This window comes from Carya illinoinensis, chromosome 14 (assembly GCF_018687715.1).
Source record: "Carya illinoinensis cultivar Pawnee chromosome 14, C.illinoinensisPawnee_v1, whole genome shotgun sequence".
Taxonomy (NCBI): domain Eukaryota; kingdom Viridiplantae; phylum Streptophyta; class Magnoliopsida; order Fagales; family Juglandaceae; genus Carya; species Carya illinoinensis.
This window is the reverse complement of record NC_056765.1, coordinates 3,124,880-3,145,014: the sequence shown is the minus strand read 5'-3', so window position 1 is coordinate 3,145,014 and position 20,135 is coordinate 3,124,880. Positions and strand designations below refer to the sequence as shown.

Sequence of the window (20,135 nt, the reverse complement as noted above, 5' to 3'; positions counted from 1 at the left end):
ATCAAATAACAAAAAAAATAGTCTAATAGGATTTTCTAGAGGCGTGATAAAATAAATCCCTTCAACTATGAAGTGAAATAACAATACAATTATGATCCATTCCATGAAGAATAATAGGTTGAAATTTGTATTTCTATGTTAAATTGTGCAATGGAAGGCCATATTACAATAAATCAAATATACTAATTGATTTACACGATATACTAAATATGACAGAGAATAAGTCATATTATCATACATATACTGAATATTATAAATATATTCTATCATAAGTACGATAATATTCTAATAATATTTAATTACCAAACAATCTAATTTTATCATTAAAAAGCTTTTGGGATTATTTAAAGACTTTTTACTACCTGAACCCCAAACAAGCCCTTAATTCCAAAGCTTCGGCAAAGCTCAACTGTCAATTGCTCAAAAAGAAACAACAGTTGGCTCTCTCTCTCTCTCTCTCTCTCTCTCTCTCTCTCTCTCTCTCTCTCTCTACTGACTTAAATTAACAAAGATTGGATATCAGAGCAATCAGATATATTCAGTTCAAGCAAGAACTGAAAGTCTGAAACAACAGCAATGCGCTTTCAAGAACAAGGAGAAAATTCCAAGAAGATGACACTGGAAAGAGCTACGACACCGAAAATGTCCTCCCCCTGCCACAGCACCACCAACTCCATGGCCATCTCTCTGTACAAACGCAGTACCTCACATTCGTCCCGTTCTTCATTCAGAACCTTAACGCATTCAAAAGGAATGATTGCCCCGTGGTGTGATTCCTCTGGAGGCTGTCCGGCGTCGAACATGAGGTCTCTTATTGCCGTTTTGCCCAAATCTCCATCACCCATTTGCAGCGATTGCTCCAGCCCTCGAGACTCAACAACTTGCTCTACCCTATCGCAAACATCCAACTCTCAAGTTCCCACTTCGTGCCCCGCAAGAAACCTGGTATTTTTTTTCTAGAAAATGGTTGTTTGATCTTGATGGATTTGGACCTGATTTCTTTGTTTCTTGTTTTGAAAATGATCTAATATGCATGCCCTGCTTTGAAGGATCGTTTCGAATCTCGCCAGCTTGATCTCTATCTGATTTTTGTTTTTCTCGAATCTTGATCGATGCTTTATGACTTTTTGCTTTTCAATGAATTATTTATAAGAAATGCGTGCCTTTCTTTGATGATTTGATCCGAAGGGGATTTGCATGATTTGTATTTAGCCTTTAGGCTCTCCCTCCCTCCCTCCCCCATTAGGAATTATGATGAAAATAAGTTTCAACGTATCTTACTCTGTTTTGATTCTCAGAGCTCCTGCATTGTGTCCTTTGATGGTCCCACTTCTCGTAAGGACATAGATGGATGGATGGAGAACGCCAAAAGTTGTTGCTGGGTTCGTCAGCCCTATTTGCTGAACAACCAGTTTAAAGGTAATCTTTCTGCTTGCTCTTATTACTTCTTCAACTTCTTTTTCCTTGCATGGAAATTCCTTCTTTGCGCCAAAGATGTTATTCGGCTTAAATTGGCAGTCCAAAGTAGTGCTTGAGCATATTGTTAATGCTTGTAATTGTGTTTACAGCTCTTGATCAGGAACTTTCCGGCCCGACTCTACCTTCAACTGAAGAGCTGAGCTATCAAGCATACGCTGATAGCATGCATGGAGCCTTCGGAGCCCGAAGCCAGAACGATGGACAGCATAAATTGCTGAGTCACCTGGAACCTCACCATGCATTATTTGATGAAGTCAAGAGGCGGGAGCTTGAAGCTGATATAGATGCATGGAAGAAAGCTAAATTTCTGGAACTCGTGGACGAGTGAGAAAACCACTTCTCTCTCTCTCTCTCTCTCTCTCTCTCTCTCTCTGCGCGCGTGTGTTTGACGTTATGGAGATTTAAGCATGTGATTTTGGCAGACTGGAAAGGAAAGAAGCTGCTATAAGTATTTGGGAGTTTGAGAAGACCAAGAAGGCCATGGAAGAGTTGGAGAAACTTGAGGTATAGTCTATAGAGATGTTTATTTTTAATGTTCTTATCGTCGTTCCTAGATCACTATCTTGATGAAAATAATAAGAAAATGCAAAACATAAGCTCACGTCGTGTCAGTAAAAGAATAAAAAATAAAAATAAACGAACTTCATTAGAAGGTGCATATGCATCATAGGAACCTATCCTGTTCTGGTTTGCGTTTGAGATACTCAACGAACATGAATAAATTGTCCCTTAAGAGCAGTAAACCCCAAACTAAATAGACACTGAATGTGTTCCCGACCTCAAAAGAGTCCCGTTTAAACTCTTGAAAAAAATCAAATTTTAATGTGTCACCACTTTTTCCAATGGCTTGCACGAAAACTTACGAGCATGAACTTGTATATTACTCGAAATCAAGCTTCAAAATCACCCAAATCTTTCTTTTTTCATTTTTATTTTTATTTTTTTTAAAGTTTTTCTAGCTTTGATCCTTCCTTTCGGCAGAGCAAGCTGGAGAGAAAACGTTTGCGGGAAATTGAGAAGACACAGAAGAAAATAGGCAGAGTCAATAAAGAGGCAAACAAGAAAAAATCAAAGGCTAGACGATCTACAATTGAGGAGATATCAGCAGTTTCAGCAATTACAGAGAAGATCCGGGCCACCAAGAGTTTTCTGCTGCTCGCGCTTAAGAAGTTCTGTTAGTTCCCAATTGTTTGTTCCATTGTCATCACTGTTTCTTTCCCATGAGAGAAACGGGTTTTTAAGAAACAGACTTCTTTAACATAAGAGTTCATTTGGCTATACTTTTTGTCACCCAATTGTTGGGAGTTTAGGGTGGTGCTTCTGCTTCAGTAAAACCAAGCATTTACCTTAGGTTATATTGGAGCAACTGCACATTATCAGTTTCAATTCTTATTACTTAGCTTCCCTCGAGAGTTTAAAACTTTAAACATGGTTCTTCTATGCACCACTTACACGTCTGAGTATTTCAGGCAAATAAGAAAGAAAAAGACAGATTAAAAAAAAATAGAAAAAGAAAAAACTAAACTTAAATACAATTGTAAGAAATTTGAACTCTACAAATAATGGATGGATTTAGTAGTCTTCAACAGGTTAAAGTCAGTCAAATGCAGTCTTGTATTGATAATCAAATCCTAAATGATTATCAGTGGGCGTTTTCAGATACCCAACCAGAAACCATACTCTCATCCACTGATTTTGGTCCCCCACAGGATCTTGACACTGATTCGAATAGCTTTTCAATCTCGGGGGCACATCTTATGAAGGCTCGATTCCAAAAGTTGTATCTTGGATTCTGAAAATTATAAAACCCACAAACTCAGAAGAAAATTTTTGAATTCAAGTTAAAAGTGAAATAGAGAATTTGAAGTGAAAAACAAGAAAACCAAAAGTAATCACCACCTTAATTAACTCGATGAAAGTAATCAGAAGGCCCCATGGATGAGGTCGATTAACAATCAACCGCTCTAACAGCACTCTTGTTATTTGCTCCTGTATTGTTTCCTGCCCACGACAAAAGGGTATTAGCAATTCGTTAAGCAGCTGAATATTAATTACATGCCATAGTTAGAACAATAACTTCAAATCATCATATGCAAACCCGTTAAAGGACTATTTACACTAGAAATCTTGGAACTGACTTCAGATAATTTTACCACTACTATTTTTAACCTTTCTACGCCCAGGATCTAAGGATGGAATAGCCTACCAAAACAAACATCTAAAGGTAACAATATAGCACATGCAAAATCAGATATATATTCTCTTCTTTAGGGCTGAATAGAGTGTACGAGGTGTTGAAACTTAAAGGTCAATTACCCCACCCGTTTCGTAGGAGCATAGGACATGAAGTAGTTTACATGTCACGGATCTGGCAATAGTTGAGGCAATGATACGACAGAAACAGCTTGTTCATATTGCCTATGGAACAAGCTGTAAGAATGGATATGTTATGTCTATTGTTGGTGTCTTTGGAGGAAAGAAACGAAAGTTGTGAGCAGTCAATAGAAATCTTAGAACTTTATTTGTTAATACTTTACTCCAGTGATTTCAACGGCATAAACTTTCTTAAATTTTTTGTATCACTAGATTATCATGCATAGGTGATGCTCTTGCCTTTTCTTAGGCTCTTGTATATGTCCCCCCGTATTATTAGGCTCTTGCCTTTTCTTATTTTCAATAAAAATTTGTTTACTGATAAAAAAAAAAAAAAAAATGGACCACCATATTGAACATCAATTCTGAAATTCAAAACACTCCAAATAATATGAAATACAGTTGAAAATATAGCATTTCCTACCTGGTTTGATTCGGCAAACAAGTAAAGAAGAATAAAAGAGAAATAATGCGTATGGGTATTTGGATAGCGCAATTGATTCGCAACTGCATTGAGAAAGAGATAGCGTCCTTCGGTGTCTAGATCCACTACTAGAGCCTGGAAGATGTCCAAGGCAGCACCAACCAAGAACACAGCCAATGGGACAGTGTTGGCAGTGGACTGAGTATGAGGAGTTTTCGGCTGCAACTGCTGGATGGCCTGTACAAGAATAAGATGATAAGCATCAGAGATTTAGAGCACAGGGGAGTTACACGCATAAATTCATGACATCCATTTGAAAGACTTTGCCAAGTTCATAGTTGTCAATTAGACAAGAAACTAGGGACAAAAGAACCAATAATATTTCTTAATACATTGGTGGCATCAACATTAACAGGTTCAGAAGACGAAAGTAAAAACCCTGGGCACAACATTAAACACGTAAAGAAACTGGCCAAGTCGGTCTGGTAATAATCAATGGTGGTCCTTGAGAGGCTTGTAAAAATAAGTAAGTAGGATAACAATCACAGTACCTGCATTCCAACGTAAAGCACGAGGGAGTTGATCAAGGGCACATTGTGATGGGTACCAGCAGCAGCAGCATCACTTGGTGAGAGGAGGAGTTTATGCTTCAGATCAGTCAGAAAGGACCCAGGTTGCCTAGTCTGTAGAATATACCCCCAAAAAATTGAAAAAGAATTTAATCTTTGAAAAAATTAACTACAATTTAATAATTAAAGATGGGAGAGAGGTACTAGAATCAAAGGACGGAAATGTCCCAAAAATACCGCAAGGGATATACAGATGATATATACGAGGAAAGAAACACAAAAGCAGAGAGACAAAAGAAAAAAGGAAAAAAGGAAAATAAAAGCAAATGTATGTATTGAGTGAAACTCCGTTTCTCCCTGTATTTTCTGGTATTGTAGGCTAAAACTAACAATAAAGAAGAAGAAACCAAATACCTTGAGATACTCGTCTACATCAGCCTTCATCTGCTTTGCTTTAAGAGCTGCATCAACCTCAGAAAGAATGCGTGGGGACTGACTGATTTCCGCAAGTAAATCAATCTGCATATGAAAGAAAACCAGTGCCATCTAGAATCTCTTAACAAATAATTTACAAGTGATCATACATGATCGATCAGGTACCTTCAAATTGGGAGTAGATGGATCCGGCAGCCTCATATTACGGGGAAATGCACTAAGGATAATGTTTCGCATTTGTATGCAGCTCGGAGGAATTACATCACAGAAGGTGAAATGGTAATCACACAGGAACTCAGGAAAATCATGAAGCAACACTAACAGTACCCGAAGTGTGCCTTTATACAGAAAATGAACCTGTTGATATTAAAGAAGACAAAAAAAATAAAGAATAGTTATCTTAATTAACTTTAAAGTGGCTGTGACAAAGAAACTCAGTAATAAAGAGACTAACCGGCACTCCAAGCTCAGCATTTCTCAAAAATGGCTCCATGAATTGGAATAAGTCTACCAGCATGCGCTGGATGTAAGGCCAACCCTTCTGACCATTTACAGTAAGCATTTTTGGCATGAAACTCCTGTGACTCACCAACTCAAGCCATGCAAAGCTGAAGAAGCATTCCAACTGAGTTAGAAGTGATATAAATATTCATTTACACATGAAACTTTCCATATTTAACACCTGAATGCCAAAACAATGATGTAAAGAACTATAACCCTCTTCCAAAAAAACTGTTTAGTATCCCACCCAGGTCCCACTACCATAATTAATGCGTACTTGATTAGCAAAAGAGTAATTCTATACACCACACCACCATCCCACTTGCATCCCACTATATATGATGTGACGTATTTATCACCATTTGATGATAAAGAAACATGTAATAAATGATTATTCAATTGTGATAAATGTGACACATCTTACTTAGTGAGATACAAGTGGGATAGTAGTATAGTGTATAAAATTCTTCTCAGCAAAAACATGACAAGGGCTTCTTCAACCCCCTAGGAAACCTTCACAGCCAATTATCCACAGATCTGAAACTACTTGTAAGGTATTCACTTCATTCTAAAATCTTCTAGGGGTGGTACAAACAGCTCCATGCAATTAGCTTCTCATCTATTGGCAGATCCCACGAAGAATCAGACTATTACATTTTGAACCTAAAAGCCGCCTGATATGTGAGTAACATGGCAATTTATTGCTCAAGTCCTGCACCCGCTTTTGCTTGAAAATGAAATCAACTAATCACCAACCCAATTTTTCAAAGAACTTTCATAGATTCTTAAATGTGGCCATATTTTTAATACTCTGACAGAGACCCATGGGTATCTTCTGGGCTATGAACTCTTTGCATTGAGGAACAAAGAGTCAAAGAGATCATTGGGCTATGATCTCTTTGCCTTCAACTAATACTTCAATTTAATTAAAACCTTCAAATTCAGTTACAGATCATTTCCAATTTAACGTATCTCTTGAGCCATCCTAGTGAAAACTGATCTCCATTTGTCCAACAAGTGAGCTTAGTAAAGCAAAGAGATCATCTGACTAGCAGGTTTGCAAATTAATAACCTAAAGTGGATGCTTAGTCCAACAAAAATCTTAGGATTCAACAGTTCTTCCTCACAAACTAGCTGAAATCCATAAAAATGAACCATGAAGTCAGCACACCAACAAAAAGTGCTTGAAAACCCTTCAAATTGATATTTTATCTCAAAATTGAAGCCCACAAGTAAACTCCTACCATCTGACTGCTAATAAACAAAATCAACGAACTAACCTGAATGCAGGAACTTTAAGGGGCTGCAAAGCATGAAATGCATTTGCAAACACTGTCAAAATCTGTAACATACAGCACCATATTAGAAAATCATGGAGACAACAGTAAAAGGCAAATGACAACTATCCACACCTGAAAGTTTGCACCATCAATAACAGGATCCATGGAACTCAGATCCAGCAGCCAGTTAATGAACAATCTAAAATAGGGTCTTGGATTAAAAGATTCTTTCTTCTCGTCTGCATTTTTCTGGATGAATCTAACAGTCACTGCCAGAATCTGTCACATAACATTCATAGAACACAAAACATTATCCAAGAATAAAGGGGAGGGGAAAAAAATACATTTTTAGTTTGAACTTTGGACTAACCTTAGACAAAAGAAAGAATTTGCTTGATACCTGCCCCAAAAACAATCAAATTAATATTTATATTTGAAAAGAAAAATATACCAAAGAAGGAAGCTATATATGATGTATTTGCATTTAGATTGCATAAATATACCTTCAGGATTGAAAATAAAAGTTTTGCATAGATATCAACTGCAAGGAAGGAAAGATTCTGCACTTGTTGGGGGGAGGATTGCAACGTGGCTGAGTTTAGTACCTCAGAAGAAAGACAATGTGCAACAGAAATTTCCTGATATGAGAATTAGGAGTTAAATGTGCATCTCAGAGTTGTTTTTTTCCTTTTAGAGTAATCGAACATTTAAAACCCACAAGAGGGGCTAGCCCAAGCACACAGGTAGAATGCAACAGGAACACTTACTTAGAATAGGAAAGATTCAAGAAATCATGGAAACTCAGCCAATTACAATCTATAGAAGCTACACAAAGGATATCGTGCATCTCAGAAAATTAATTCAACATTTCAATAGCTGTAAAGAGAAACCTCACCGTCAGGAGGTGGAAAAAGCAATCCGTCATATCATCCCCCTTCAGTAGTCCATTCTGATGCAACTGTAAGATGAAATGGGTAGAGGCTGCATCATTTGCCCCAGGCAGCTCACATATCCGGTACCATTCCCCAAACAGAAAAGAAACCTACACCATATTAACACACCTCAACAAATGTTACGATCAAAAATTTTTAAATGTACATTACTGTTACTTTTTTTGTTTTTATTTTTTATTTATTTTTATAAGTAATAAAAGAATTTTATTCATACGAATGAAGTAGGGATAGTCCGTGTTCATAGGAAGTATACAAGAGAAATACCTAATTACATTCTAGCTAAAGAAAGAAAATCAATCTACCTAATCACACTTTTATTTTAACACTAAAACACCATAATGAGCATAAACGTCCAATCACAATAAACTTAAAACCCAAAGGCCAACAAAATGGAAGGCCCAAACCACATGGCCTATACTCCAAAAAGACCTAGTCACACACTTTGAATGAAAATGAAAAAAAAATAATGAATATTTTAAAAAATAATGTATCAGGGTCGTCAAATCACTTACCAAAAATTAATTACAAAAATAACGATTTCTATATAACCTTTTTTCATTTATGTGTCCATTTCATTATGCTAAATCAGGCATTTTTAGTCAAGCCCATTAGCTGTACATCCTTCAACTGCGTTTCTTGAGCCCAAGAATATATAGAATTTAACATCAAGTACCTGCTCACGAAAACCAGCAGGATCTGGTTCTACAATTTCTGCATTATTATAGTCTTCCCTGCTTGCAGTAGAGTACCCAGAAGCCTGTCTCAGCAGAAAGAAAATATTTTAGAATCAGGAGAAATTATTATTGAACTTCATGTAGCAGTGAACCGAGAGATATCCAGTGACCTTTTTGTCCTTTAATTGCCTGGCTTTATCCTCCTTTCCCACATTAACACCAGATATAGCAACCACACCAGCAGCAGGATTCTTCACAAGCTCAACCAGCTGTTGTAATGACTCAGGAGGCCCAGGCTTTGCAGCAACCTGCAAATTAGAATTGGTAAGAAAATGTATTTACACATCCTCATAGACTGAACTTACACAAATTAAACCAAGATAAACCTTTGCCAAAGCATCAACAAGATTGTGTAGTTCAGAAACAACTTTAGATTCTTCAATGACTAAAGTTTGCAGAAGGGAAATTGCAAAATCGGTTGCAGCCTCTGCAGATTCATACATTTAGTCAGTCAAATCAATTGCAGTACTCGGCATAAATTATGTAAAGTGAAGGTCCGTTTACATACTATTCCTGCCCCCATCAATTAGTTTTGCCATGTGAACATTGTACTCGGCAAGGTTTAGCAATTCACTGTGAATAAGGCCAACAGTTATATCTTTGTTGAACTTCCGTTCCTCATCTGCGTAAATAACCTGGAGGAATAATACGTAAACTTGTATTATGATGGAGAGATGGAACACATACACCATGACAAGAAACAGGAGTATCAACATCAGGGACATTATAGTATATCTAGAACAGGTCTCCCTCTAACAATAACCTAATTAAACTTCAGTTTGTGGAAGCATAGAAGCAAAGTTCATTAATACCATATGAGATAGGAAAATAATACGAAGATTCTCTGAGGTTCCCCAAACAAGAAGGAAAGCTCAATGCATAAACCATGGGATAACATGTGATAGAGATCAGAGATCAGCAAAGACAAGTCCATTGGAAATAAATCAGGCTTGTCCAAAATTAATACATAACTTAAAGTAAAACATGTGGGGTAAAAGATAAAGAAACCAGCACTAAGCTGAGGAGAAAATGACTTCTCAGAGTATATTATGCATCTTAAGAAATAGGAAAAAGGTGCAATACAACATACCCAGCTAGTGAGCTCCTTAAAAACAAGCTTGCAAACATCACGAATAGCAGTCAGAATTGAAAGATGAGCACCAACATGAATCTTATTTGACCCATTCTCATATAAACCTCTGAAAACCTGTGTAAAAGTACATAATATAAATCAAATCATAGAAAAATATACATTAAAAGATCTCCAAAGGTAGATGGTCCCTTGCACAGCTATTTATGGCAGTAGATTGAACACCAAAATAAGATTGTAAAGCAACCAAAACAGCTCAAGCTATACCGCATTTAAAAAATGCATAACCCATCATGTTCTGTTATGAAAGGAAGAATACCTTTTGTGCAACAGCCAAGGCAGCTTCATCTCGACTTATGCATCGGATTATGATTTCAGGAACTTCGGCAATGACTCCCTGAACATCAGTATACCCCAGAAGATGCAATTTCAAATGTAAATAAACTTACCAAGAGAAAATACCTAAGACTTGGGGAAAAAAATGTAGGAGAAATGGAACAAGGCACAATCAATATCCCAGTAATGTAACACTGATAATGAATGGTATGGTGGTAGTACATACCAAGAGGACAGAGAGAACCAATACCTGAATTTCAGTCTCTTTACCTCCGTTATTTAGCAAAGCTTCCAACTGAAACCATAAAAACAGGGAGCCAGAACATTTTTGAGTGTTTCTTAAGTAGAAGTAACAAAACTGAAAGAAACCCCCAAGAAAAAATAATAAATGGAACTGCTAGCTCCATTTTGTTCAAAAGTGAAAGTATTACCACACGAACAGGGAGCCAGCAGAACATTCTCAAGTGTTTCTTAAGTAAAAGTAACAAAACTGAAAGAAACCCACAGGAAAAAATAATACATGGAACCATAAGCTCCATATTTTTTTTTCCAAGTCACTAGCTCCATTTTGTTCAAAACTAAAAGTATACTCTTTTTTTGATAGGTAAAACTAAAAGTATACTCTTGTGAAGTAAATTGTAGAGAAGGCAAAAAAGAAGCGGAAGGGAAACGGAAAAAAAAAAAAAAGCAGAAGAGTTCTTTTGCAACCTTCTGTGCAACAATCTGGTACTTATCCAATGCATCCCTAGTAGAGAGTGTGGTTTCTGATATGCTACTTCCAAGGCGCTCAGTGCTGACTGGTGAAGGTAATGACTGTGAAGCATCTCCAGATTCCTTGCAAAAAATGAGAAGCACACATCAATAACAAACATTAAGACCTCAATAACAGAAAACCTCATCAAGAGATTAAATCTCTAACTTTTGCAACATCAGAGGACTCCAATGAATGCAACTCAGAGGCTGAAGCAGTTGGAGGAAATGAAGCGGTGGAAGAATCATTTTCAGAACTAATCTGGGTAACAGCATCTGCAACTCCAATGTGAATTGAGGAACCACTGCATAATTACAAGGAAATCCAAGCATATTGGCAATAGAACTTTAGAAAATATAAGAAACCAACATACACCATGTAGATAAAACACACCTAAAATGCAGAGCCGAACTAGATTCCATTGACTCCTCCTGTGTCCTAGAGGCTACTTCAAATCCTGTGTCTCCTGTGCCAGATGAGTAGCCAAGATTTAGTTGTCCAGATGCTGGGCCATAAGCACCAGTCAGACCAGTACTGGCGGTTGAAGCAGGACCTGAAGACATAGCATGTGAACTCTGGCTAGATTGGTTTTGCCAGGGAAGCCGAACAAAGTCCTAACACAGAAAGGGAATGCCAAAAAAAAAAAAAAACAAAAAAAAAAACAAAACATACTTTAAACACCATGTTTCTCAGCACCATCTTATTTTTCATGCAAAAACCCAGTAGGTACCTACCTCATAAACTCGCTGTTGAGAAAGGGACAAATGACCAGATTTCAGGCGGAGGGCCTCTGGTACAACACCCATTGAACCTTGTGTATACATGTTTGCATCAAAAAATGCGGAACCAACACCCTCTCTATGCTTCCTTCTCAAAGCAAGTTGTTGAGCTATTTCCCCGTCAATGGTTTGTATTGCCTACAATAAGCAATAGTCCATAAATAAACCCATTAATTGAAACAAAGAAAAAAAATTCGCAATCACTCCATCTTTCCCCAATAATCACAAGTGAATCGCTAAAAAAGAGTGGGGTAATAGATAAAGAAAGTTATGGTGCTGTTCCTTTCTTTTTTTATAGGCACCATGCATCTAGGAACAAAGTCCTAACTAATTCTGGGGTGCATAGGCCCAAGAGGAAATTCCTCCAGTCCAATGGCCCCAAGAGTGTGAATGCGAAGTTTTGAGGACATAGGGTATAGCTTGCCCCAAGACCACTACACCACCCCTTTGGGTCAGTTATAGTGTTGTTTGATGAAACAAAAGGTTATGCCCTAGAATATATGCAAAGTGAATTGGTGATTTTCTTTATAGGTTAAATAGAGCATAGAATTTTGGTTGTAGGGTGACATCTTGACCTTTGAGATACCAGGACCACAGGGACTCCTTTTGGGGGCATCATTTAAGGCAAGATAAATCAAAATAACGTTATCCAATCTGCCGACTTACCATTTGTCACTTTTCCCTATATCCATCGGTGAGGCTAATTGCACTGAGAAGCTTCAGAAGTAATTCATGTAGGGCAGAGTTGGTGATGATGAGCTCAAATTCCATCTAGTTACAGGTTTAAGTTTGCACCCTAACATCTTTAGGTGGGTTATGAGTAAAAAAAAAAAAACCCTAACGTTGTTCAAACAAGCACTTTCTAAAAATAAAATACAGCTCTATACCATAAAAATGAATCTTCTGCAGAGATCATTTAACATCAAAATGTCAAAGGGTCAACTTTTACATTGCCCCCATTTTCCGACCTTGGTGGGCATAAATTTTTTAAGGATCTTATGTTGTTCAAATTAATTTCACTTTTCAAATCTTTTTGTAGGTAATCGAAGGTTTCATATATATAGGCATACTCAAACGTTTTCATGGGAATGACATCAAATTATTGTCTTCAAACAGAACAACTATTGGAACTGTTTAACAGTTCTAGGTCATCAAACGAACTGCTTTTTTCTTCAAATTGAATAGCCTTCTATTCTCAAAATTTTTAAATATTCTAGTTGAAACACTACAAAATTAGATGCTTCATATCTTGCCTCCAATAGTTGGACACCTTGAGTAGACAGTGCCAGAAGAAATCTTTAGCAGATGTGTACGGTTCTATCCACCTCAAGATTTAGTAGACACCCAAAAAAATAAAATACATAATCATCAGAGCTAACCTTATCAGTGGCAGCCTGTTCAATGACTGCACAGCCAAGATCAAGGTTGTCATTGGTAACAAGTTGTACAGCTTGTTCTAAAAGTTCATTTGCAATATTCAGACCCTGAAGTGAATTCCTCAGTTGACTTGATATTGACCCACGTAAGGGTTCCTAGCAGAAACCACAAACCATAGTCAACGCCACAAAACAAAAGCAGACATTCCAAAAGATATGTATTACAAAATCAACTGTATACTCCTTTTGTACTTGATGGTACCTTTCTGATCATTAATAAAAAGTTATCTCACCAAAAATAACAATGATACTTTTTTCCAAAACAAACCAAACGGGAAAGAAATTCTGAAATTTTACATGAAATATTACCTTGCATGTTACATGAGCTAAACTTCCAGCCAGACTTGCAACCATTAAGTGTGCTGCATTAAATATGCGTGTCTCATCCAATTCCATTGCATAATCCTGAATTGTATTTTTTCAAATTTTCAATAAAGTGCCAATAGATATAACATTAGAGCTAGAAAGCTTTGCTGGTGTGGGCATCTGAGGATCCCAAACAGACCAGGGAAGGCTGGGATATTGCTGATGTTCTAATTTGAAAGAAGAAAGACACTCGTGCAAGAGTTCTAAGCTTCAAATAAAACATTTTTCCATGCAACAAATACAAGGTCTTTATAAGAGCATGTGCAAGGGTTCAGAACAACTGAAGCAAAAACTGAAATTTGAGCCATAACAGGATTACAGGATCCAGCTAACTCTAGATTCAAGCAGTATTTCACCCTAACCACATATCATCTGCTGACTTTTCAACTTAATAATTTTTTTGAAAATTAATTCTTCAGCTTGGCAATAAATGAACTTATAGGCTGATTCAGCAGGTGGTCTCATGCTTTATTTGTTTTCGCTTTCTTTTTTGTTCTTATGGATAAATGAATAAAGAGGATTTATGGAAACTAAAATTGACCACTACTATGACAAGAATCTATAATAATACATGCAGAAAAATTGACCGCAGTGGAGACACAGGAATCAGAATACGTGGAACAAAAAGATTTGAAAAAAATATGAATGTTGGAAAAGTTTGAGGTGGCAACAACCACTGAGGATGCAAGAAAGTCGTCAAGTTTGCGTATGGAACACCAATCAATGCATTGGTTTTCGGGAGTAAATATTCAAATTGAAGGTGCTTAGAAAAAAAGATGAAGATGGGAGATGATAGAGAAAAAAGAGACAAGGTTTTTGAGCTGAGTAAACAAACCTTTAAAACAAGCTCCTTTGTTGTTTGAGTTGCTATAGATACACTGCGCTGAACAATACCAGATACTATCTCTTTAATAGCTCTATCCATCGCAATTGGAACCGCCCTGTATAATATAAAACAGAGTTGAGCTTGTCATGAGTACTAATCAAAGTACTGAACCAGCAGTAAAAGAGAATTTTCAGCTTCAAACCTCTGGAAATGCAAGTGTAAGCCCAAAGCACTGAGCTTCTGGTTGATAATAACATGGGTTCCAATGTTTGGTATTGGCGCAGGAAGCTACAACAACAAACGAACCAGCTAATTAGTAAAAAAGATGTGCTACTTCCTCAAAATAAATCAAAGTCAATTCTGATCAAAACCTGTGGAAGAAAATGAAACCACACCTGACTAATGGAGAAAGGCGACTGGGATGGAGTGGCTTGTAATAATCCTTGAGCAGAGGGGAGCTGATCAGCCAGTCCTAATGCTGATAGCTTTTCATCCTCCATCAACGTACCAGAAGGGAGATGAAGGGAAGCAGCATACTGAACCCACAGAATTAATTGGGAGTTTAGGATGCACAGAAAAGAATACATAGAAGAGGAAGAGAGGGCTTTTGTTGGGCCGGGCGCCGGGGGGGGGGGGGGGGGGGGGGGGGGGGGGAGGAGGGGAGAGGGGGAGAGCTTCATATTCAAAATCTCAAAACCAACAAACCTGAGATAATAAATGTGTGTGGCCACCAGAATTAGATGCACCACCAACATCAAGCGGTCGCTCAATTTGATTCATTGGAGATACCATTCCAGATTTCATTTCAGCAGCTAACTGTGGTTGGGATGCTCCAACATCTTTGTTAGAAAAATCAGGATTCCCTTCAATTTCCCTTTTTCGATCCTTGAGAAGAGAGGTTGGTGTAACATCCTTCATATCAACACCTAGGTTCTTGAATAGGACCTAAAATGGGAAAAGGATAAGGTAGATATAAGTAGATAAGCGAGAACCATTATATCAGGAAGGCTCAGGTGTATGCCAACCTCAATGTCAAACTTAAGGTTCATTTTCAAGTTCAGCATTGAATATATCTCCGAAAGTAACCCAAGAATGCCCATGGTCCAAGGATTGGGAGGTTGATATGCCAGGCTGCTTTGGCACGGTTCCAGAATCTGCAGCAGGAAGTTGACAGTTTTTTTAGAAGTGATTATTCTTTACAAACAAGCACAAAAAGCGCAACTCAAGTACAAAAGAAGCATACAAGAGAGACACCTATCTAGAAGGTGAAAACATACTAAAAATCCATGCAAGAGGCGAGAAGTTGACAGTTAAGATCAAGAGACCAAAGTTTAGGGCAAAAGCTACAATTGTCAGAACATCCATACCTTAGAAGTAAATGGTATCACTGCAATCATCAATCCTTTCTCATATGCCTGTCCCCACCAACCCATGAGAGAGAATCAAATAACAAAATATGTTTTATATGAACTCACGGGGCACTTGAAAGATGAAAAACAAAAATCTAATGTTGCATAACCAAATTCAAGTAGACAGCATAGGTCAAATTATCACCTCTATAATCAACGATTTAGGATCTATTTCACGAGCCCTTAAAACTTGATTTCTCCCAATTGTTAACTTCCCAAGCCAACTACCTAAGTTTTTAAGCAATGAACGCTCTTCAGAACTTGACTTTATAAGCTCAGACCCTAAAAGAACCTGGAAAAAAAATACCAAACATTATCCCACTGTTATGTTATCCAAAGGAATTAGAAAAATAGTTATATGACATTAACCTTGCAGTTCTCATAACTGGCTTGAACAATCTCTTTATTCAAAGCCTTTGAATTAACCTTGTCCAGAAATTTCATATACAAGTCATGAAAATTTGGCTCAATGCTTGCTCTGTCATAAAATTAGGTAGACTGTAATGAGCGATAGGAAATCTTGTGGAGATGGCAAAAAGGCAGGAGCAAGGTATATATATGTGTGAATGTGTGTACGAGTGTACACGTGTGTATTCAAAAGTCATGAAAACCCAATTAAATGTCCTCCCGTTAAAAATTTGGTAGATATTCATAGAGGACTGGACTGTGATAAACACAATTACCAATGGTGTAAGCTAAGGGTAACTGTTATACAAAATTAAGAGTTCGTGAATGCACTTTTCTAATATGTGCTTTTCCATGAATGCTAGCATAAAAAAGGAGTAAATCGCAAAGTTTCTAACCTTTTCATAACCATATATTGTGCAAACCAGGGATAGTACTGTTCTTTAAAAATTTCAGTGAATTCTTTTGCTTTAGTTTCAATATTAGCAGCTGAGATATTATTGATGATAAAAGATATTTTATCTTGAATCTCTGATGCTGGAGCCTGTATACAGAACATTGACAAATAAAATAAGTAAAAATAAGACATATATGGGTAAATAGCATGACAGACAAAACAACATTAAAACAAGCATAACATTTCCAGCATGCAGTGTTCCCTTTTCCGTAATTATAGTCTCAGGCACTTGATCAACAAATCGGTGTGGTGAGAAATACTGTGGGAAACCAATACCGAGATGGCTTTGCTTGCTCACTCCAATGTCATGCATCAGACAGAAAAAGGTGACCATATAAAGATAGAGGCATGAATTACTGATTTAAACATCATTTAGGACCGTATATCAGGAACTCTTAAAAATATAAAGAGGAAAAAACACCATGAATACTTAGAACAGCACCAACCATTTTTTTTTTTTTTTTTATAATTAAAGAACAGCACCAACCATAGGAACACATAATCATCATGAAGAATAGTTTGTAATAATTAATTTAATGAAGAACATCGAATGGGGTCAATAAATATCACATTACCTTCACCCAGGTGGCCCAGTTTCTAAGACACTGAAACGCGTCACTAAAAGAAGAACCACTATATTGCCTCAAGTGACAATAATGAGCATTTATGGTCCGTAGAAAACAGACTGAGAGCATCCAACCATTTGAACAAGTAATATTCTTTCTCAATGTGAAGACACTGATTACAAGCATTCCTCCCCCCAGAACAAAAGGGCTATAAATAGTTCTGCTCAGGTCAACATAAAGTACAAATTGCTTAGATCAACTTAAGCCTACAATGCTAAACAAAACCAGGGATATCTGGTGTACCAGAAATTAGTCCAAGCATATAAACTTAGTTGAAGTGAATTACATGAATATTAACAAGATTTTATGACATCGGATCTGAGACTTTTGCATCAGTGATAATGGATGTGAAATTATCAAGTTATGACGGCATATATTCTTTTGAGAAGACTCAACCAAACATGCATTTGACTTGCACACGTCAACATATTTTAGTGACACTGACAGAATGTGGAATAAAGTACCTCTATGGGAGTGTCTCTTTTCTCAGCAGCGGCAACAAGTGTTTCAATGTTCAGAGCAGAGCCAAACCCTGCAAAATTACATTACATGTGCATGAATACAGTAATCCAGCATTTACGAAAACCAATAGTATGTGAAACCTCGTGTTCAAAAAGCATTATTTTGTAAGTAAAAGGAATTACTGGTAGAAGTAACTCCACGTGAAGCACGAACAAAGCCAGATGAGGAGGATAGCATTGATGGGGCACTGACAGCATGCTGTGACTGCAATTCAGCAATAAGAGTAACAGTACTAGAAAGGAGAATAAAAATGATCCATTGGAGTCCCTCACCCAACAAGGGAGTGGAGAGAGAGAGGGAGAGAAGTGGGTTACCTTTTGAATAGTGGTGGAAGTATCGCCTAAATTAACAGCTGAAGACTGCCCTACAGAAGATAAGATTGGCTTCACATCACTAGATGATGCTGCAGCGGCTTTATGATGATGATCCTCAACACTTTCATGTCTCTGTTGAAGCTGCAGTGGGGACAGAAGCTGCTGCCCAGGCTGTATGATGCTAGAGCCATTTAACTGAAACAATGTCCCAGCATATATAAACAAGAAGATATTAACTACTCAAAATATATGAATTCACAGGACAATTGGTTTAATTAATTCAAAGGGCTCCTTAGTTATTCATTCTGAAAATACATTCTAGGGAGAGTGCATTCTAGAGAATGAATTATGACAAATTGAACATGTTTGGATGATTGAAAATGCATCTACAAATAATCCATTCTCCAGATTTTAAAACTCGCAAAAGTAGTTTTGCAAATTGGGACTTCAGGCTTTGTTTTCTGTAACTTTGCAAGAAATATTTTACTATGCTGCCAGTACTCCGTCAACGCATTCTGTAAGTCAACACTTAAATTTGTTCTCTGTATCATCAGACACTTGGCATGGTTCAAGAGGCAAACTTCACTATTTACCTCCAAATTTCCCAAGGAAGCCTGGTTAGAGCCATGGTGATTAACAACAGCAGCATGGCTGCCTCCATCTGTGTCTGAATGGCCGGCTGAAATCCTGGCAAGAGCCTGTTCAATGAAAGCAACAAGTTCTGAATGAGTACCACGCAAATGGGATATCTGTAAGATATGATTGCAATATTGAGGCCATTCAATCAGTCGATCCACAAACTGCTCCAAAGCCAGAGTCCCAAACAAGAACATCTGCAACAAAATAATCCACCATTGATATCATATACTAAAAAACCAATAACAGAAATGTCCATTAATGAGAGATGATACAAACTTTTGAATCTGCAGGTTTGCGTAGTGCATCTAAAACACCACGCAGAGCAATCCCTAGAGTGAGATGAGTCACAAGCTGGTGCTTGATAACAGAGCCTGAAATATGGTTAAGACCCATGGCAATAAAACAAAAGAAAAATCAGTATGAAGATATGTAATGGCTCTAGCAATATATGAAGTTGCCTTTTTTTATTGGCACCGGGCGTCTGAGAACAGCGTCCCAACTAATCCCGGGGGTGCACAAGCTCTCAACAAGGAGTTTCGCGCAAGTGCACCTCAGATAATTCAAGGAGAAAATCCCCCAGTCCAATGGCCCCTAAAGATTGTTTGCACCCAAGAGGATTCGAACCTTAGGCCTTGGAGGGAGCATACCACCAAGACCAAAGCCTTTACCACTTGAGTCAACCCCTAGGGGTTTGAAGTTTCCTTAATATAGCAAAAGCTCAAACATATACAATTTATATCAGGTTAAAAATAACCTTCTAAAGCAGTTGATGTCATAAATCAGCCAAAGGCATGCAAAGTTTCCTTAATTTAAGCGTCCCAACTAATCTCGGGATTCACCAAAGTATTCAGTCAAGGTATTTCTCATGATGTATTCAACTCAAACGCTGTAATTAATTTTGTCAACATTAGGACAAAAAGAGTGTTTTAAGATAATCGTTTACTTCGCATATCAAGAAAGAAATGACAATCTTCTACTTTCCAAGTTGTTCTCAAAAACATTTTGATAAGTAAGATTGTTCTACAAAAAAGTGACAGCTATATGTGTAAAATAAGCTTCAAGTTCTGAACACTCAAGTAGAAGGTTAAATCTGTCACAGTACATCCTCAGAAAACTGGGGAGCAGATCATAATAGCAAAATTTGAAAGGCCAAAACACAGTTTTGTTCCTAAGTTTCAACATTTCTATCCAAAGAAGAAATGATGCCAACATTTGGAATTGTACAAGCAGCATATTGACTCAAGTTGTTTAAATATGATTAAGTTGAAAGTTTTTTTTTTTTTGGGCACCGGGTTCTTGGAACAACATCCCAACTAATCCCGATTAAGTTGAAAGTATGAACAACATAAGATTGTGATACCCCACACTAACCGATAAGGATATGTGGTGTATGAGATCCCATATTATTTGGGAATGAAAAGTTATTACTCT

At 37.3% G+C, this 20,135-nt stretch overlaps 2 protein-coding genes across 3 annotated transcripts in view; one reads left to right on the top strand and one right to left on the bottom strand.

Annotated features, from left to right (window-relative positions):
• Positions 1 to 392: 392 nt before the first annotated feature.
• On the top strand, positions 393 to 2,812 carry LOC122293413. The gene is made up of 5 exons (XM_043101979.1): positions 393 to 945; positions 1,299 to 1,419; positions 1,569 to 1,803; positions 1,902 to 1,983; positions 2,461 to 2,812. Exons 1-5 carry the CDS (start codon positions 577 to 579, stop codon positions 2,656 to 2,658), a joined length of 1,005 nt encoding a protein of 334 aa, XP_042957913.1. The 5' UTR covers positions 393 to 576; the 3' UTR covers positions 2,659 to 2,812.
• Positions 2,813 to 2,836: 24 nt separating this feature from the next.
• The window catches only part of LOC122293412 (CCR4-NOT transcription complex subunit 1-like), a 33,522-nt gene continuing 16,223 nt past the window's right edge, over positions 2,837 to 20,135 (bottom strand). For both annotated transcript variants that reach the window (XM_043101977.1, XM_043101978.1), the window contains 39 exons: positions 18,981 to 19,075; positions 18,659 to 18,898; positions 18,066 to 18,260; positions 17,874 to 17,955; positions 17,694 to 17,761; positions 16,545 to 16,690; positions 16,111 to 16,219; positions 15,887 to 16,033; positions 15,700 to 15,747; positions 15,358 to 15,486; positions 15,038 to 15,277; positions 14,728 to 14,868; positions 14,535 to 14,620; positions 14,342 to 14,447; positions 13,450 to 13,545; positions 13,084 to 13,236; positions 11,660 to 11,842; positions 11,319 to 11,539; positions 11,094 to 11,229; positions 10,883 to 11,008; positions 10,425 to 10,469; positions 10,158 to 10,235; positions 9,839 to 9,955; positions 9,257 to 9,383; positions 9,075 to 9,175; positions 8,859 to 8,996; positions 8,688 to 8,771; positions 7,957 to 8,103; positions 7,565 to 7,699; positions 7,432 to 7,461; positions 7,194 to 7,340; positions 7,062 to 7,123; positions 5,735 to 5,888; positions 5,446 to 5,637; positions 5,260 to 5,364; positions 4,828 to 4,959; positions 4,277 to 4,513; positions 3,379 to 3,480; positions 2,837 to 3,271 (listed from right to left, as the gene is read on the bottom strand). In XM_043101977.1, the coding sequence (XP_042957911.1) occupies positions 3,122 to 3,271; positions 3,379 to 3,480; positions 4,277 to 4,513; positions 4,828 to 4,959; positions 5,260 to 5,364; positions 5,446 to 5,637; positions 5,735 to 5,888; positions 7,062 to 7,123; positions 7,194 to 7,340; positions 7,432 to 7,461; positions 7,565 to 7,699; positions 7,957 to 8,103; positions 8,688 to 8,771; positions 8,859 to 8,996; positions 9,075 to 9,175; positions 9,257 to 9,383; positions 9,839 to 9,955; positions 10,158 to 10,235; positions 10,425 to 10,469; positions 10,883 to 11,008; positions 11,094 to 11,229; positions 11,319 to 11,539; positions 11,660 to 11,842; positions 13,084 to 13,236; positions 13,450 to 13,545; positions 14,342 to 14,447; positions 14,535 to 14,620; positions 14,728 to 14,868; positions 15,038 to 15,277; positions 15,358 to 15,486; positions 15,700 to 15,747; positions 15,887 to 16,033; positions 16,111 to 16,219; positions 16,545 to 16,690; positions 17,694 to 17,761; positions 17,874 to 17,955; positions 18,066 to 18,260; positions 18,659 to 18,898; positions 18,981 to 19,075 (5,030 nt within the window). In that variant the 3' untranslated portion in view covers positions 2,837 to 3,121. The remainder of the gene's footprint in view (positions 3,272 to 3,378; positions 3,481 to 4,276; positions 4,514 to 4,827; positions 4,960 to 5,259; positions 5,365 to 5,445; positions 5,638 to 5,734; positions 5,889 to 7,061; positions 7,124 to 7,193; positions 7,341 to 7,431; positions 7,462 to 7,564; positions 7,700 to 7,956; positions 8,104 to 8,687; positions 8,772 to 8,858; positions 8,997 to 9,074; positions 9,176 to 9,256; positions 9,384 to 9,838; positions 9,956 to 10,157; positions 10,236 to 10,424; positions 10,470 to 10,882; positions 11,009 to 11,093; positions 11,230 to 11,318; positions 11,540 to 11,659; positions 11,843 to 13,083; positions 13,237 to 13,449; positions 13,546 to 14,341; positions 14,448 to 14,534; positions 14,621 to 14,727; positions 14,869 to 15,037; positions 15,278 to 15,357; positions 15,487 to 15,699; positions 15,748 to 15,886; positions 16,034 to 16,110; positions 16,220 to 16,544; positions 16,691 to 17,693; positions 17,762 to 17,873; positions 17,956 to 18,065; positions 18,261 to 18,658; positions 18,899 to 18,980; positions 19,076 to 20,135) is intronic.

Excerpts from the sequence above, each read along its gene's own strand:
- LOC122293413 (XM_043101979.1), top strand. The coding sequence starts at position 577 with ATGCGCTTTCAAGAACAAGGAGAAAATTCCAAGAAGATGACACTGGAA. Across the intron at positions 946-1,298 it reads CGTGCCCCGCAAGAAACCTG|AGCTCCTGCATTGTGTCCTT; the intron begins GTATTTTTTTTC and ends TTTGATTCTCAG. Across the intron at positions 1,804-1,901 it reads TTTCTGGAACTCGTGGACGA|ACTGGAAAGGAAAGAAGCTG; the intron begins GTGAGAAAACCA and ends TGATTTTGGCAG.